This window comes from Mercenaria mercenaria, chromosome 2 (assembly GCF_021730395.1).
Source record: "Mercenaria mercenaria strain notata chromosome 2, MADL_Memer_1, whole genome shotgun sequence".
Lineage (NCBI taxonomy): Eukaryota > Metazoa > Mollusca > Bivalvia > Venerida > Veneridae > Mercenaria > Mercenaria mercenaria.
In genome coordinates this window covers 102047164-102064573 of record NC_069362.1, presented here as the reverse complement: position 1 = coordinate 102064573, position 17410 = coordinate 102047164, and the positions used below count along the sequence as shown (strand labels likewise).

At 34.8% G+C, this 17410-nt stretch overlaps 1 protein-coding gene across 1 annotated transcript in view; it reads right to left on the bottom strand.

Moving 5' to 3' along the window:
• Window positions 1–3963: 3963 nt before the first annotated feature.
• The window catches only part of LOC123564740 (ubiquitin-conjugating enzyme E2-17 kDa-like), a 17184-nt gene continuing 3737 nt past the window's right edge, over window positions 3964–17410 (bottom strand). The window contains exons 2-7 of the mRNA XM_053537396.1: window positions 11047–11085; window positions 10465–10534; window positions 9181–9212; window positions 8856–8933; window positions 6579–6684; window positions 3964–6119 (exon numbers count right to left, since the gene is read on the bottom strand). Of these exons, the coding sequence (XP_053393371.1) occupies window positions 5959–6119; window positions 6579–6684; window positions 8856–8933; window positions 9181–9212; window positions 10465–10534; window positions 11047–11070 (471 nt within the window). The 5' untranslated portion in view covers window positions 11071–11085 and the 3' untranslated portion in view covers window positions 3964–5958. The remainder of the gene's footprint in view (window positions 6120–6578; window positions 6685–8855; window positions 8934–9180; window positions 9213–10464; window positions 10535–11046; window positions 11086–17410) is intronic.

Sequence of the window (17410 nt, the reverse complement as noted above, 5' to 3'; positions counted from 1 at the left end):
TCAAAAAACTGACATGAAATTCAAAGCTATCTATATGATAATTCTCTTAAAGTGAGTAATTAGAATGTATATATGATGGCGGGTTAGTTGATGGCTTTTTCTTGATGATGTAAATAGTTTGACTTACTTAGGACTAATGATATATGTGCAGATAACTTAAGGTATTGTTCCGACTGTATGAAATAATGAAGCGTCGTGTATAATATTTCTGTATGAAATTATGGAAGCCCTGGAGGGACACTTGACTTGAAGTTGGAAGTTAAAAGAGTGGAAATTGGACGTCAGAAGCCAGGAAGCTAGAGGTCAGAAGTGGGGAAGTTGGAAGTAAGAAGTGTGGAAGTTGGAAATCCGAAGTCAGAAGTCAATAAGTTAGAAGTAAGAAGTGTGGGAACTGTAAGTAAGAATGAGAAGTTCGCAAGTTAGAAGTTAGAAGTGAAGAAATTGGAAGTCAGTAGTCAGTCGGAAGTACGGAAGAGAAATGTCCCTCAACAGCTTCCATATGAAATAGACTCATTGAGCGAGTGTAAGCTTAGCCTTGACCCTGTAGATATCCTATAGGACAATCATTTGGCAATATTTTCGCCATCGTAACGACTTACAAAAAGAAATCTATTTCTTATCAAAGTATAGATAAGTCTTTATTTAAAAAAAAAACAATCATACTATTTTGTCTATCATCAATACAAAATAGACAGGATTACTGTGTTTTCGAAGGGGTATCGCACCACGCAATAATAATAAGTTTATCTAATTAAGTCTCACTGATATAATAAATTTGATCGAATGTGTACTAAGAGAAGGTATTCCGCAACTTATACTATAAGAAATATACACAGTAGCTTCCCTTGTATATCAGACCATACATCAGCAGGTTGTTTGGTAACATGCATTTTCTTTGAAAGAATAAACATTGTCCAAATTCTTGTAAGAGTTATTTGACTTGATGACGTGATCCTGTTCAATTGCACCCAATATCTGTGAGAAGTTTCAACCAGATATCTGTTTATTTTTTGAGATAATAGTTTCTTCGCCAAAAACACAATTCAAAGTTATGTGACATGCACCTTCACCATATTTTATCCATCTCAATAATTTGTCTAAAGTTTCAATTCAATATCTTACGGTGTTCCGTTTGGACAATCGTGATTTTTTATCGAATCCTAAACCGCGATGTACGATGGTACGATGACGAAAACGCGATGGTGCGATGGCACGATGATGAAACAACGATGGTACGATGGTGAAAACGCGATGGCACGATGATGAAATCGCGATGATGCGATGGTACGATGGTGAAATGTCGATGTAATATCGCGTTTTCGTCATCGTACCATCGCGTTTTCACCATCGTATCATCGTACCATCGCGTTTTCATCATCGTGTCAACGCATTTTCATCATCGTACCGTCGCATTATCACCATCGTACCATCGCGTTTTCACCATCGTACCATAGCGTTTTCACCGTCGTGTCGTCGCGTTATCACCATCGTACCATCGCATTTTCACCATCGTACCATCGCCTTCCGGTGATCATGCGCAGTGGTACAGTATGTGTCAGTAAAATACAGGCTTGATACAATCTCATTTTCACGTTGCACTATGTACCTTCTACATCCTAACAAGAATAAGCTGAGTTTGAATAATATCATGTGACTATTACACCCAGCTTTTTATTTACTTTCATGCATACAAAGGACGTGGCCTTGAAGATTTTACACAGTTTTAATGAACTCAGCACTGAACATTTTGCAAAACATTTTGCAAGACAGCAGAATCTAAATGGTAAATTTCTTCTCACAAAATACATTGAGATACATACATCTATTGTTGACAAAAATACAAGTGCACGGAACTACGCATTTCTAACCGGAAAGCGAAGGTACGATGGTGAAACCGCGATGGTACGATGGTGAAACCGCGATGGTACGATGGTGATAACGCGATGGTGAAAACACGATGGTACGATGGTGAAAACGCGATATGGTACGATGGTGATAACGCGATGGTACGATGGTGAAACCGCGAAGGTACGATGGTGATAACGCGACGGCACGATGGTGAAAACGCGATGGTACGATGGTGAAAACGCGATGGCACGACGGTGATAACGCGATGGCACGATGATGAAAACGCGACGGCACGATGGTGATAACGCGATGGCACGATGGTGAAAACGCGATGGCACGATGATGAAAACGGGATGGTACGATGATGAAAACGCGATATTACATCGACATTTCACCATCGTATCATCGCACAATCGCGTTAACATCATCGTGCCATCGCGTTTTCACCATCGTATACCATCGTTGTTTCATCATCGTGCCATCGTATTTTCGTCAACGTACCATCGTGCATCGCGGTTAAGTATTGAGTAAAAAGTCACGATTGTCCAAACGGAACACCGTAATATCTGCATTTACTTTGGACGGAGCGAATTTTATGTAAACTTAGATGGGTGTATTTTTCCTGTCAAATAAAATACTCTGCGTTCAGTTGCACACTTTTCTCCTAGTACTGACCTGGAGCAATGAAATTTGACGATTGTGAGAGCGAACTTTCTCTTGTAATTAATTAGGAACCAAATTATCTGCCTACCGACTTGACATTTGAAGTATTCAATTCCTCATACTAGCATTTTGTCCACTTTCAAAAAGAATTAAAAATATAGATGAGCTTGTACATATGCACTTGGTATATTGTTTTGTTCATCGTCGGTCTCTGTTGGTCCATAGTTCGGTAAACCATTTGGTTTTTGATCAATAACAAAAGAATAATTGGTCTCACAATGATCAAACTTCATAGTATGATTGCCTGTGGTAAGTTCATGAACCTTTTTTGTTTTGGGGATCAGTAGGTCAAAGGTAAAGGTCACAGTGACCCTGAGACTTAGTAGGGTTTCTGATCAATTACTGAAGAACGAGTTAGCCTGCAGTCGGTCGTCAAACTTCGCAGCATTATTGTCTGTAGCCAGTAGATACCCCATATTGTTTTGCGGGTCGGTATTTCAAAGGTCAAGACCACAGTGACATGAAAACTGAAAAACGTTCCCGCACAATAACTAAAGAACGCTTTGGCCTATAGCCATTAAATTTCATATGACGGCTGCCTGTGGTCAAATGACATCTACCTATCATGGGGTAGGAGATACATGTGTTTTTCAGACATTATGTATCACTCCTTCTGAAAAGGCAAGGTCAAGCCTCAAATACATCCACCACTTTAAACGCCACGTAACAGGCAGGCAAGGCACACTTCACCATTCTTTAACTAGGTGTTGTTAACCAACTGACCACTTTGAAAAAGATTCTCAAGGGGCTCAAACTTTCGACCTCAAGTGGCCGAGGCGGATGTCTTAACCACCCGGGCATGGTGTAATATTATACACTTATTAAACGCTTGCCATTCAACAGTCAAAACTTTTGCCCAAGGTCTGAGAGACATTCAACATTTGTTCAATATATACTGGTCATACAGCGCAAACTCTAAGATAATGGAAACTGAAACGTCAATATTTTTCCATACTGACGTTCTAATTTCATATCGGGTGACGTCAGTTTCATGCATGTAGTCGCGTTTACAAGTTCTGTAACGACGATATGTTTAATTTTACTCAGGCTAAAGAACAATTTTTTATCATTTATATAATAATTGTACGTGTAGTATGTGTATGTAATAAAAAGATTATTAGAAAGAACTCAGTTCTTTCGCGGAATGATATTGCGTTCCTATAGTTGCGCAATAATTTCGCTGCAGAACTCGTGCATATTTCCCGATTCAAATCTAATACTAGTAACCTATTTATAACGTAGTAATTAAAGTGTAATTTTATATTCAGTCAAGCGCCATGTATAAGAAAATGCAGTATACAGATCTACTATATGATAGATCTGCCGAAGTTTCAATGAACAAGCAGTCTGGTGTTATAAGTGTAATCAAAAACATAATGCAAAGAACTGAAGTTACTTTAATATTTCTTTTATTCACGTGTAAAATAAGACATCAGGACAGAACAGAACAGAACAGATACATTAAGACATGTACATCGTCAACAACACAGTTACTAAGTACAATCGCCACGTTATAGTAAACATGACACAAGTAATATGGTATATTTAAGTGTTTATAAATTAAATATATAATAGCATATACAGTATAAAACACGTGGTAACTGAACACGAAATATCATCGTTCAACAGTTTAAAACAAATGTGCATTTCTAAAGAGTCGGTGCTTCTTTAATATGTCTAGATAACTGATGATGAAAATAATTTACATTTCAATATTTCTTTCTTATATCAGTGCAACATCTACAAATAATACGAAATTTGTCTTCAATGCATAAACTGTTGCAGCGTGAAAAGTACGCCTAAATGAAAGACCTCTCGTCTACAGAAATAAAATCTAAAACATATTGACATTAATCCCTATAAAGGTCATACCCGAATTTCTATCAAGATAAATAACTCGTGATAAATAACTTCGGGATATTAGATCCTATGTCTGTTTCAGTGTAAGACTGGAACTTCTTTCACTAGAACACCAGGTTCAATATTTTCACCAGTGGCATAGCCGTAAAATGAAAATGTAAGATATGGTGTTCATGAGTGAAAGATATTTTGTCTAACATGTAGAATAAACAAATTTTCTGTTTTGAGTAAATTTACACATTTGATAGTGTTTTTTTTTACCAGTGAAAAATAAATTTGATATCTTTCATTGTGGAAATACCAGAAATAGATCTATTTACTCTAATATTTAAATATCCGCCGCAAAACATGTAATAAAGAGCTGTTTTCCAAAACAATAAAGCAAACAACTGCTATATTACCTTACTAAATAGGCAAGAAAGCTGCTGTCTGGTCAAACATGTACGTACATAAACAAAGAATAACTGTCTGCTGCGATATCAAACTAGAAATTTACTTCTGTTATAAGAAATGAGCACAAACAATTCTAACGACGACTCTCGGGATTATGGTAAGCTTTCCTGTGAAATTATCAGTTTTCTTTATATATCTTTATTTTGACGGTTCAAATTAATTCATTATAAAAACATATCCATCATCAGGGCTACAGTTCATGCCATATATATATAAAACCTGTAATTACATTTAACAAAATAATATTATATTTATATTTACAACAATAAAAGTTTTGAGCACTTAAGAAACACTAGACATTTATTATAGTTACAACCATTAAAAATAGAGTCACAAAACATTTAATTTTCAACAATTAAAAACATTCACACTTTTTACTGCCAATATTTGTAGTTCATGTCACAGACAACTATAATAAATCAAATAGGTTTATATCTGTAAATTCTTGAAATCATTAGGAAAAGATCTAGTTTTTCAAGCTTTAGTATCATTTATATCATTTTTTATCCAATTTTCCATTGCCTTTCACATCGATCAACAATAAATGTGTTGTCTCGAAATAAAAGGCCAGGAAATATAAAGAATACATTGTTGTTGTTACTACTACTACTACAGATATATGCAAACTTTCTGGTTCATCAAAGATTCTAAGTAAACGGAAGATTTGTTTTTACTTGACCCTTCAGACACGTGACACAATTCTCCGGCTTTCAGGTAATTTCTGCTCCAGTCCTATACGTAGATAAATAGTAAGTTCATTCAAAATAACAATGAAACAATTTAGTCAAATACTAATACAAGTCATGTTTGTTTTCCCTTAGCAGCAAAACCCGTTTTCCTGAATAAAAAACCCATATACGTGTATCATATTCAAACGAAGACGGTATACGTCCATCTCTCATCATTTAACCATATGGCGCGCAATGTGACAGTTATACAAATATAAACCCATGGCAAAACTTGTTCACAACTAGACTAAGTGAGGATTTTCGGCGTATCACATGACCAAGACCTCCGAGCTAGAGATCAAATATACCAAAATGCAATTACAACGTTGTTTATCAGTGTGCAATGTTAACACTGTTGTCCAAAATCCGGTTTAGCGTCTTCCAGAGTCAATTGTCTAGCCTTTTCATTGAATTTTTCTCTGTCTTTCAGATATAAGTCAGCAATTTCTGGAACTATAGGATCATCGGTGTTCGGGTGCATCAACAAAGAGCAAATAGCCAACAGAACTGGAAAATGTAGCATAAACAGTAATTATAACAATAAAGTTAAAATTATGACACAACATATCAAAAATGTTATGTCATGATCAAAACTTGAGGATTTTCGTAAACTGAAAAAACTTAAAGTTTCCTCAAACACCAAGCTTCAAGCGAACCAAAGCTAAATCAGAAGTTTAGGATATAAAATGATGAAAATATCAGGCGATCAACACTGAAAAAAACTGTCATGTTCAAACGTTGAGGAAATAAATCGACAGATATATGAAACAAACTGATTATAATATTGTTGCATGTTTACCTTTTACATGCAAAATATGCTATTTCTGACTGATCATGCTCCTTCATATAACTAACTTCAAATACTTTTCTGCACTGCAAGCATTTCGCGCTCACTTCAACTGAAACAACTGACCAGGAAACAACACGACTGGATATTTTAAAAGTTGGTATATAAAATAAACTTACTATATGAGATTGAGAATGATGGTTTCCATTCATCTTGTAGAAAATCTACGCAGATTTTTCCTTTATCATCAACATTTGGGTGAAATACCTTTGTCAAAAACCAAATCTGAAGAAACAGAATCTCGATTTTAAACTGCTTGGAAATCGACCAAACGGAACCAAAACGTGGCAGCCCTTTAATCAGGTTTAAACAAGTTACATACGAATTCCCATGACGTGCATAGTAATTCAATTTCTTTTCTCTAACAACTTTGTTTAGAGTTACATCACAGATGAAACTTTACATCAATGGATTTTCTTAAAACACAGTTTTGCCCATTTCAAAGCAATTTTTCATCTTATTTTATCTGACATAGCCCAATAACTATGACGTTTCTAGTTTGAGTATATTTTCAGCGAGACTGTTTCAATGAAGCGCTTCATATTTTATCAAAAAAATGCTCTGCAAAATGTATGTGAATAATCCTTGGAGCAGAAAAGTGGACATCTTTCCAACTAAGTTACCTAAATAGGTCACATCTCATATTTGCCGAACAACTTACTCGCGTCAATTTGTTCGCTGTGTTGTATGCATTTTGATAAACAGTAAAATGACGAAACTTTAACTATCAAGAAAACTAATGTTCAGTATCAACGGCCTGAAAGACGTCATGCTTTATTATAAACCTGAAAGCCAGAATTTAGTATCGAGACGTTCTAATGGACGTCATGTTTTATCATATTTTCTAACACGATCCGCAGCAATTGCTATATAAACATATAGCGTAATCGCCTATGTACATGAATCTACGATAAAATATGGTTGGCTGTTACATTTCACACCCTACGATTGTGACATAAGAAATTCTACTTCACCCTACGATTGTGACATAAGAAATTCTACTTCTGTTCCATTACATACGAATTATTTCAGGACCAAACGGTTGAAAACAACATTTCAAAAACATTATTATGATAAAACGTCATACTGACTTACTTATGTATAAATTACGAACGAATACAATTAGCTCAATTATGATTCAGCGGTGACGTCATAAATGTATGACATAAAGTATGACGTCATAATGATGTTACGTCATATAAAAGTTATGCTTGTAACTCGTATACCTAATTTGATTATTCTGTTCATAAATAATACTCGTATACCTAATTTGATTATTCTGTTCATAAATAATATGCCTAGCTTATGAATACTTCTCAAAATTCTAATAAAAAAAAGGAAAAAAATATCTATACGTTCCATTGGCTATGCCACACTTTCTACCCATGGGGGTAAATTGTAACTGCATATGATCCGAATGACGTATTTACGCTGAAAATGTAGTACTGTAAAATAGGAATTATTTGCGTTGTTAGAAACGAAATAATAAATATGTTCCAATAATTTTATCAGTTAATAAAATATGAGCAGTCGTTCGGATGCGAATGATTAAACCATTCGTGCTACGCACTCGTGATTTAATTATTACGCATCCAAATTCCTGCCCATATTTTATTAACTTATAAAATATAGGAACAGATTTATCATTTCTTAAATAAAGGCCCGAATTTAGTATCCTGATGCCTTAAAAGAGGTCCTGTTATATCATATCATGAAACCAGTAGTTAAAGGCATCATGTATTATCATATCACAAAAGGCAAGTATTTAATATCCAGACGCCCTAAAAGACGTCATGTTTTATCATATCACGAAAGCCAGTACTTAGTACAAGACATCTTAAAAGACAATCATGTATTATCATATCATGAAGGCAAGTATTTAGTATCGAGACGCCCTGAAAAATGTCATGCATGTTTTAACATATCATGAAAGCAAGGATTTAGTATAGAGACGCCCTAAAGACGTCATGTTTTATCATATCATGAAGGCTAGTATTTAATATCTCTATAACCTGATGACTGCTATCATATAATAAGCAGACGATGTGTATAACGTGATGTAAACCGACATTTGGTCTTAAAAACCCAGCACCACCCAGTGACCTACTCCCCTTTCCCCCGTCCAACGTAAACTTTATGAAACTCAATCTGATATTGCACTGTAATTTTAAACAAAATTTGGTATGCATTTACCTAAATACAAGTACTGTGCATAATGCTACATTAATTCGATAAAATGTTTAGACAATAAACACATCATCTTGGCCAAATATATGTCATTGACAATTTTATATGCAAATCGTGTATAATTACTACCATGGGAACAAAACAAATACAGATATTCTGTGGTGGGTCTTTAAAGTAGGATCAGAACCTCTTTGTTACCCTTGTTTTACCTTTGGTGGTTTTAGTGGATAATCCGCTGTAAAATCTATTCGTAGATAGAACTGCCCTCCCTCGTATGGCGTATCCTCCTAAAATTTTAATAAATATATCATTACTGAGGCGAACGTGTTTTGGCAGCAATACACAAAAAAATGTATAAATCATCTTCTGTATGAACAACCAAGATATCAGTTTGTCAGTCAATAGTTTTACATTTATGAAAAAGTTTTTTTAAAAGTCATTTTAACTTAAAAGCTGTCAACAAGCAGCTTGAATAACGCGAGATAACATTAACGGGGAACTCATTTTAGTACACAGAACATGAAGAATACTTACTGGTCCAACAATAGAAGCTTCCCAGTGCAACACTAGAACAAATGGAATAAAACGTGTTAACTAACTAGATCAGAGCTTGGTTATTAAACAAATATAGTTAAGAACGAAGTGTATTGACAAGACATTAGAAAATATTTACCTTACGTTTAAATAACACTTAGTTAAACCCATATAATAAAGCCGGGTATAAAATAATCAAGTATAAATTACTTTACCAATCTAAAGCTATAAAAATCGATTTTATTATGCAATTCATACCAGTATATAACATTTTCCTTCATTCCATTTTTATGAATGTTCATTTTCTCATAGAGATACTGAAATAATGTGTTATTATGATGATATACACGACTGTATTGTATATCTACGGAAGCCTGTATGTGGCACCCTGATGGTGGGATGATGTCGTCTCTGTCGGGTTGCACAACACAACAAGTCGTCAAAAATGTGACGAAAAAACTCTATACACCACGTCATGTTGTCTTAAGATATGTCAACGTGTCGAGTTATTAAATCACGACAAAATATCATTTTATATATGTCGACTTCAAGTAACATGCCTGCCGGCATACTTCATGTCGACATACGGTAAACAATGCAACAAGTTGTCAAAAAGCATGACAAGAAACCTCTGTAAATATGTCAACTTGTCGTGTTATTAATGTAAATTTACAACATCATTTTACCGACAAAATAATGTTGTATATGTCGACATCTAGTAACATGCATGCAAATATACATCAAATCGACACAACCAATCAAATTCGGAAGGAATGTTACAAGAAGTCGACATACACAACATGCAGGCAGGCATGTTACTTGATGTCGATATATGTAACATGTTATTTTGTCGGGATTAAATAACTCGACACGTTGACGTATCTTAAGACAACATGACGTGGTGTAAAGAGTTTTTTCTTCATATTTTTGATGGCTTGTTGTGGTGTGCAGCGCGACAGGTACGACATCATCCCATCATCAGGGTGCCCCATACAGGCTTCCGTATATATTCGACATTATCCATTTTACTGGATTCAGGTTCAAATGACACAAAATTGTTTCATGAACTAAAAACCTCAATACCAGTTCAGTTCAATTAATGTACCATAGATTTTAGCCACTATGCTGGAATTTTTGTTCTGACATTATACAGTTACTTTTCTTAGAAGATACAGAATACAGCATAAAGATAAGCCAAGCCAAGCTAGTATTTGTAACACCCTCGGCACACTTCAATGAATGCATTAAACTTAAAGTCAAATATACTTTATGAAATGAACTTACTATCGTCTTCGAGAGGGCCTGCTGAGAAGCCAGGCTGCTGAGGCAGCTCTTCAAACACTCTCTGCAGCTGCTGTAACCAAATTAATGACAAAAAATAACAGATATAGCCTAGAGCGTCATTTGTTACTGCTTTGTATATATCAAACAGTGATCATATTAAGATAGACTTACTTCTTTTGAATGTTAGCGGTATTTGGTAAAACAAATCTGTAGCAATACAAAGTAATTTTAATAATTAATGGTTCACTGGAGATCAATGCCTATCCCGTACATTATGTCTTAACACTGTCAATCTTAACACTGTCAGTCTTAACACTCTCGAGAACAAATGTATACATGTACTGTAGTGGTAATTATAACAAAACGAGGGCTACATTATAAACATAGAAGTTAAAACTACGTTAAAATTCGCCAGATATATTCTTATTTATAAGGGTGGTTTGACATTGTTGTGTATATAAACAAAACAAACAAATATACATGCGGAAATGAATTAATTTAAAGTAAGCTAATATCCTTATATAGTTGGTAAGTAATACATTCACAGATTCTACGATTCATATAAAAAAAAAAGTAACGTACCTTCGACAGGAACTTTAATGCCATATCTTCATGAATCACCTACAATGTTTACATCCAGAAGGGAAGTTACTCTAATAATATTAGATGTATGGTTACTCAAGCATTGTCTGGTTCATTAAGTTCTTTTAAAGGTGGTTAATCAAATTTTGGTCAACTAATGGATCTGTTCAAAACTTAACCAGTTGATCATTTACACTTATTTGTATTCACCAAGATTTTAATGCGCGTCAGATTTTCACTGGAAAGGGTGGTTAATCCAATTTTTGTAAGAAATACTAGATTTGTTCGAAAGTTTAAAAACTGATATTTGTGTTCAGTGAGTGCTAAATACATCTATTTATGTCCCTGATACATGTTAGATTTTCACAGATTTTTTAAGGGTGGTGGGTCGTGGTTAACGCCGTTTTTTCAACAGTATTTCAGGTTTGTAATGGCTGGCAGTTAATTAACCTAACCAGTGTTCTTGTACCAGTACACACCTGTTCTCCACAAGTAACTGCCAACTTCCCCACATGAATCAGAGGTGGAGGACGAATGATCTCAAATCGTCACGGAGAACACACGACCCCCGTGATCCTTAGATCTGCGCTCTCACTATTGATCTAAGCGGGCGGGTGTGTGCATAAGGAATGACAAGAACATATTAAGAACTTGTGTATTAAATTTGTCAAAAATTTGCATTTAAAATTATACATCATCATTCTCTCACAGCAGAAGATTACCATAGTACCCTAGTTCGTCTCGGGACTTTGACAAACCTCTGACGGATGAGAATAAACTTAAATAGAAATGCAAGTTGTTACAATTATTATAACCTCCATTTCTATAGACTGGAAATGAATTTAGTATAACTTGCCTTCTTACCAAAAATAAAAAATATTGAGATGTTATGTTATATATAAGAAAAATAATTGTTTAGAAAAAACAACACCCTCTGAAAATGCTGCCATGGAATTTGCTCTAGCAATTACGCGTATATGTAGACATTTTCTAATGAATAAAACTAAAACCTGGAAATTCACAACGGAAGTGGTCAAGATCTTTTCTTTCTCAATACAATAAGCAATAATACTAAGCCACAAATAAAACTGCACATCCTTATATGCCTCATATTACCATATTTTATTTTGTTCTACTTCACATGTAACAGTGAATAATTACTTCCTATACCGGTGTAAACTCTCCTTAGACGGTCACCCAGAGAAATTGCCGTGAAATTATTTCTGAAAAGGAGATACTCATTTTTTTCCGGTAAAATCATCCGGTAAAATCATATCAAGGAAACTAGCCCGCCTGCATGATCAAATTTATCATCAGTCTTGTATTCATTAAAACTTGTATCTTTGGGGATTTTCGTATACGCAAATTTTCAAAATATTGCACCTTCAATTCAATGTTTTACTTTCATAAAATACTAAACAGAGTCACTATCCTAATACTTAGCATGCTATTAATTAAAATAACTAATCAGATTTGTTTGAAAATGAAGAAAGTAGGCAATGTTTACTATACGGTCATTGGTCAATAATACAAATAACACAAATTTCAAACTTCTAGCAGCTGAATCTGTAATTACAAAGAAGCCTGTGGTTTTGAATGTGGTTATGAGTTGTAATCTGAATACTAGTATCTGACAGAAAAAAAAAAGTGCAAAAAGGAGAAAGGTCACTATCCTCTAAATCATTAAACGATGTCATTACTCAATGATAGCAGGACACTAAATTCATTTGGTCTGGTCAATGTCCTCGAGTTTATCATTAAAATCACTAGTAGTTCTCTGTGAGGTAAACTTTCATAAAATGAAGGATACCTTTCAACGTGAAACCCGGTCTACCGTATTCAATTTTTCTTTGAATATTCTGAAATATCTAAAGGACATAATTAACAACTTTACCTCCTTAAAGCATGCCACATTTAAAAAATGTACATCGTGTAACATTTGAGATACTGGTAACAACTATATATCTGTCATGCCTTAGGTATATAAAACCAAAACGGTACATGTTGAAGCATTAGTTCCATTTCAGTTTTCTGAAAACTGGTTCGGAATACTCGAGTACACCGTACTTTGATGATACATATCTGGGGTTAGTACAAAATAATATGTATTCTGACGTAAATAAACTGTATTCCGTACTTGCAACTGAATTTCAAATATCAAGACAAGTGACATACGTCATTATCGACTTTTATGAAGGTAACTCGTCTTCACATTTGCATTAGTAGACCTATGGGTGCCGTGGCCGAGTGGTTAAGGTCGCTGCCTATGAATCACTTGCCCCTCACCGATGTGGGTTCCAAACCTCGATTAGATATGTGAGGATGGCCTCCAGCTGACTTTATGGAAGGCTGATGGTTCTACCATCGCACCTACCCATCGGAGACGAAATAATGCCCGGAGGAGCACCTAGGATCTTCCCCTACCACGAAAACGCTTGAAAAACCACCATATTACCTAAAATTGTGTCGGTCTGACTGTAAAACTCAACGACAAAAGAATTGGACCTATGAATGTATAAACCTGTCACCTGCAAGTCTACATGAAGTGTATTTAATATCGAAAATATAAAGGGTAATTGCTCGTTTCAATGCTAAATAAACATTCAGGGAATTGTTATCTGTGTACGTGGAGCTTTGTTCTGATTAAAATCATAAAAAATACAGTGGACATCGGACATTTACATTACCAAGGACGTATATTGAGATTTACTGTATACGTCTTTGTTACAATGTTAAAAAGTCTATTCAACTCATGAACAAACATTTCATCAAATTTTCACAATTTTTATGAAACTTCTATTTAATAAACCGTTGATCAACTGTTATTCTTGTCAAAAGTATGCGTTTCTAAAAAAAAAAATCCTTGAAATGTGACAAAATCAATTTAACATCCAGTTATTTCGGGGTGGGAGTCACATCATGGTCTAATTAACGTTTATTATAAATATAGAGTCTAGCGACCGATCACAGAATTAGAATCACAGAATTAGAACTGAATGTAAAATATCAGTGAAAAAGAACATAATGGTAAAACATGTATAATGTTAGATCATGTAAAATAAGTCACCCCGATAAGCCGAACAATTAAGCATGGCTCATTAAATATGGATCCAGATTAATTAGAGGACCTTACATTCAACAATCAATATTCAGAGTGACAGACAATTCAATTTTTTACTAGATTCTATTAAATTTTCAACTTGTTATCTGGAACAACTGATACGTATTCACACCCTATTACCTGATGTCCACCACGCCGAGGGATGCGGCTGCCACAGAGGTAGGAAATCAATAACGGTGATCAGTGGTGTTAGTTTTTTAGCCGTATTTATTCATTTCGACTTTCCATGAAGATATTCTGGTACAGGCATACGTGTAAATGTCTAAACATATTATATAATTAATCCTGGTCGCCAACTTTGCGAAATAAAGAAGTATTCAGCTGTTTAAATTGGACGTTTATTAAAATTGATGCGAAAATCCTATTCAACGGCCCAATTCGAAATGTTTACAAAATAATTTGATCGGGTTTACCTCACACGTCAAACGAACAATCATCTGGGGATAATCCTGGCAAGTTTCAAGTCTGTCCGTACGTCTACACCGACGTTCTGACCCTCCAAAGGGACCCGGGTATAGTCACGTATGATAAACTTTACCGCAGAGGGCATTTTTAAATGATGCCCATCCCACCGAGGAGTCAAAGTCTAGGATATCGTTTACGGCAGAGGGAAATTTGCTGTAAAAACGTCTATTCTGGCTGTTTGTTTTGCTTTTATGACCTGGGAGGTCATGGAATTATTTGCAGTATGCATTGCTCATACTTATGTTTAATAATTGGTTATTTTCAATGGCGAACACCGCTGTAACACAGTGTTAATCAGTCTAGATTTTATTTCTATCTATCTCCGACATTGCATACAATCTACTACATGTATACATTTGTTTTGCTACTGTAAATGTTCATTTTGTAGATTCATTTTTGTTTCAATTTCCTTTATCATGAAATATACAGAAATAATGATATCGTTAGTCCTGATGGTATCGTTACTTGCTTTCTTGCTGGATTCAGTGTTGAATTTACGGTTAATATTAGCTTATACACAGCTTTCATTTAAATACACATCAGATCATATAGTTTAACAGTTTGTCGACTAGTATATTTAAGCATAATTATATATTTGAAATATATGAGAATTGTTTAAAAGAAAGCTAAGGCACTGATTTGCAGCTTACGCTAGAGTGATTGACCATTTAGTTACAGGGAACTGGAAACAGATGAAAACATTTGGAATGCTGGATATAGGACAAAAACATATACTGACGTGATTCCAAACGAAGGTGAAATGATTATTTCTAGCGACCAGCGTGTGGGCATTTATCGAAGCTACAGGGCAAAATATCAAAATTGAATACACCTTTAAAGTTGTTAAGAGATATCGATCAGAATGAAATCTTCATTTCAGAAAGTAACTTGGTAATATCATTTTTATTAGCAGGTGATTTAGTTACTTCCATTTCATTCTGATAGATCTATCTTGACATGACAATTAAATAAATGGCCAGTCACTCCAGTGTTAACTTCAAACTCATTGTTACAGTAATAACACATGTATGCCTTCATCTTTGGTTCAGAAAATGAATACAAGATAAATTGTTTAGAACATTTCTGAATAACAGCAGCTTTATTTAGAACCGATCACTTGACTTAGAACACTGACAACAAATATATTTAAATTTTCTAGCCTAGCTGATCTTTTATGTAGAACTATGTTACTATCAGTGGCCTCTTAGTATGAAAGCTTATTAATGCAAAACCATTTGATATTTAATATTTACCGTATATTCAACACTGAATCCAGCAAGAACGCAAGTATCAGGACTTAAGATATCATTGCTGGCAGCAAATGTTTGTATATTATGATATAAAAGAAACAAAAATGATTCTACAAAACGAAGACTTTCAGTGGCAAAACAACTCTATACATATAGCAAAGTGTATGCAATGTAGGACATAAATATAAATACAATCTAGACTGCTTGCAAAACGATTAAACATCTAATAGTAACCGTAAATTCAACACTGAATCCAGCAAGAACGCAAGTATCGATACCAGCAGGACTTACGATATCATTATTTCTGTATATTTCATGATAAAAGATGATAAAGGAAATTGAAACAAAATTGAATTTACAAAACGAAGACTTATAGTAACAAAACAATGTCGGAGATAGATAGAAATTCAATCTAGATTGACTAACACCGTGTTACAGCGGTGTTCGTCATTGAAAGTCGCCCATTATTAAACACAAATATAAACAATGCACATTGCTAATAATTCCATGACCTCCCAGGTCATAAAAGCAAAACAAACAGCCAGAATAGACGTTTTTACACCAAATTTCCCTCTGCCGTAAACGATATCCTAGACTTTGACTCCTCGGTGGGATGGGCATCATTTAAAAATGCCCTCTGCGGTAAAGTTTATCATACGTGACTATACCCGGGTCCCTTTGGAGGGTCAGAACGTCGGTGTAGACGTACAGACAGACTTGAAACTTGCCAGGATTATCCCCAGATGATTGATCGTTTGACGTGTGAGGTAAACCCGATCAAATTATTTTGTGAACATTTCGAATTGGGCCGTTGTAGTCTGCCTATATATCCAAAAAAGAGGCCTAAAAATTGCGTTTGATGGCATTTTTTGTTAATGCCCGACAGCCATATTCATTGTTAACTTTATAAAAATTGGAAACTTTTCAGGGGGGCTGTCGCCTTCTAAGGGTCATAGTAAGGTCACAGCACAAGGTCAAAGGTCAATAAGTGCATTTTTGTTATAAACTCCAGATTTTCGCCATTTTTGCTACATTCTAATACAAACTTGTAATTTTTTGGTGATGATTATGAATCTGAGAAGTAAAATAAATTACTTCAAATAGATTTATTGCGTTTGAGACTGTCAAAATTCAAGACGACTAAGGTTATTTCTATAGAATAAGCTTAACTTTTCGTACGTTCTGATATTTTGTTCATTTATGGAAGTTGTCTTTCTCGTGTTTCTATAACTTCCGTTTTCCGGCTAACAATTTCCATAAAGGCAGGTTGGTTACCTGTATGATTGTTTTTTTTTTTGTAAGCAGTACAGGTAGAAATATTTGATAAAGACTAGTACAGGCACACTTCGTTTGCTCGAATTCGGATTATCCAATTACTACTTTTGGCTCAAACTCAGCGTCAGATCTATATAATGTATATTTCACGTTTGCTCGTACTACTGATATCTCAAACACATTTTGCTTGTCCCGTCTATCTCTAGCAAACATATTTGACTGTACTAACTCTTGACAGATCTAAAGTTTCCTT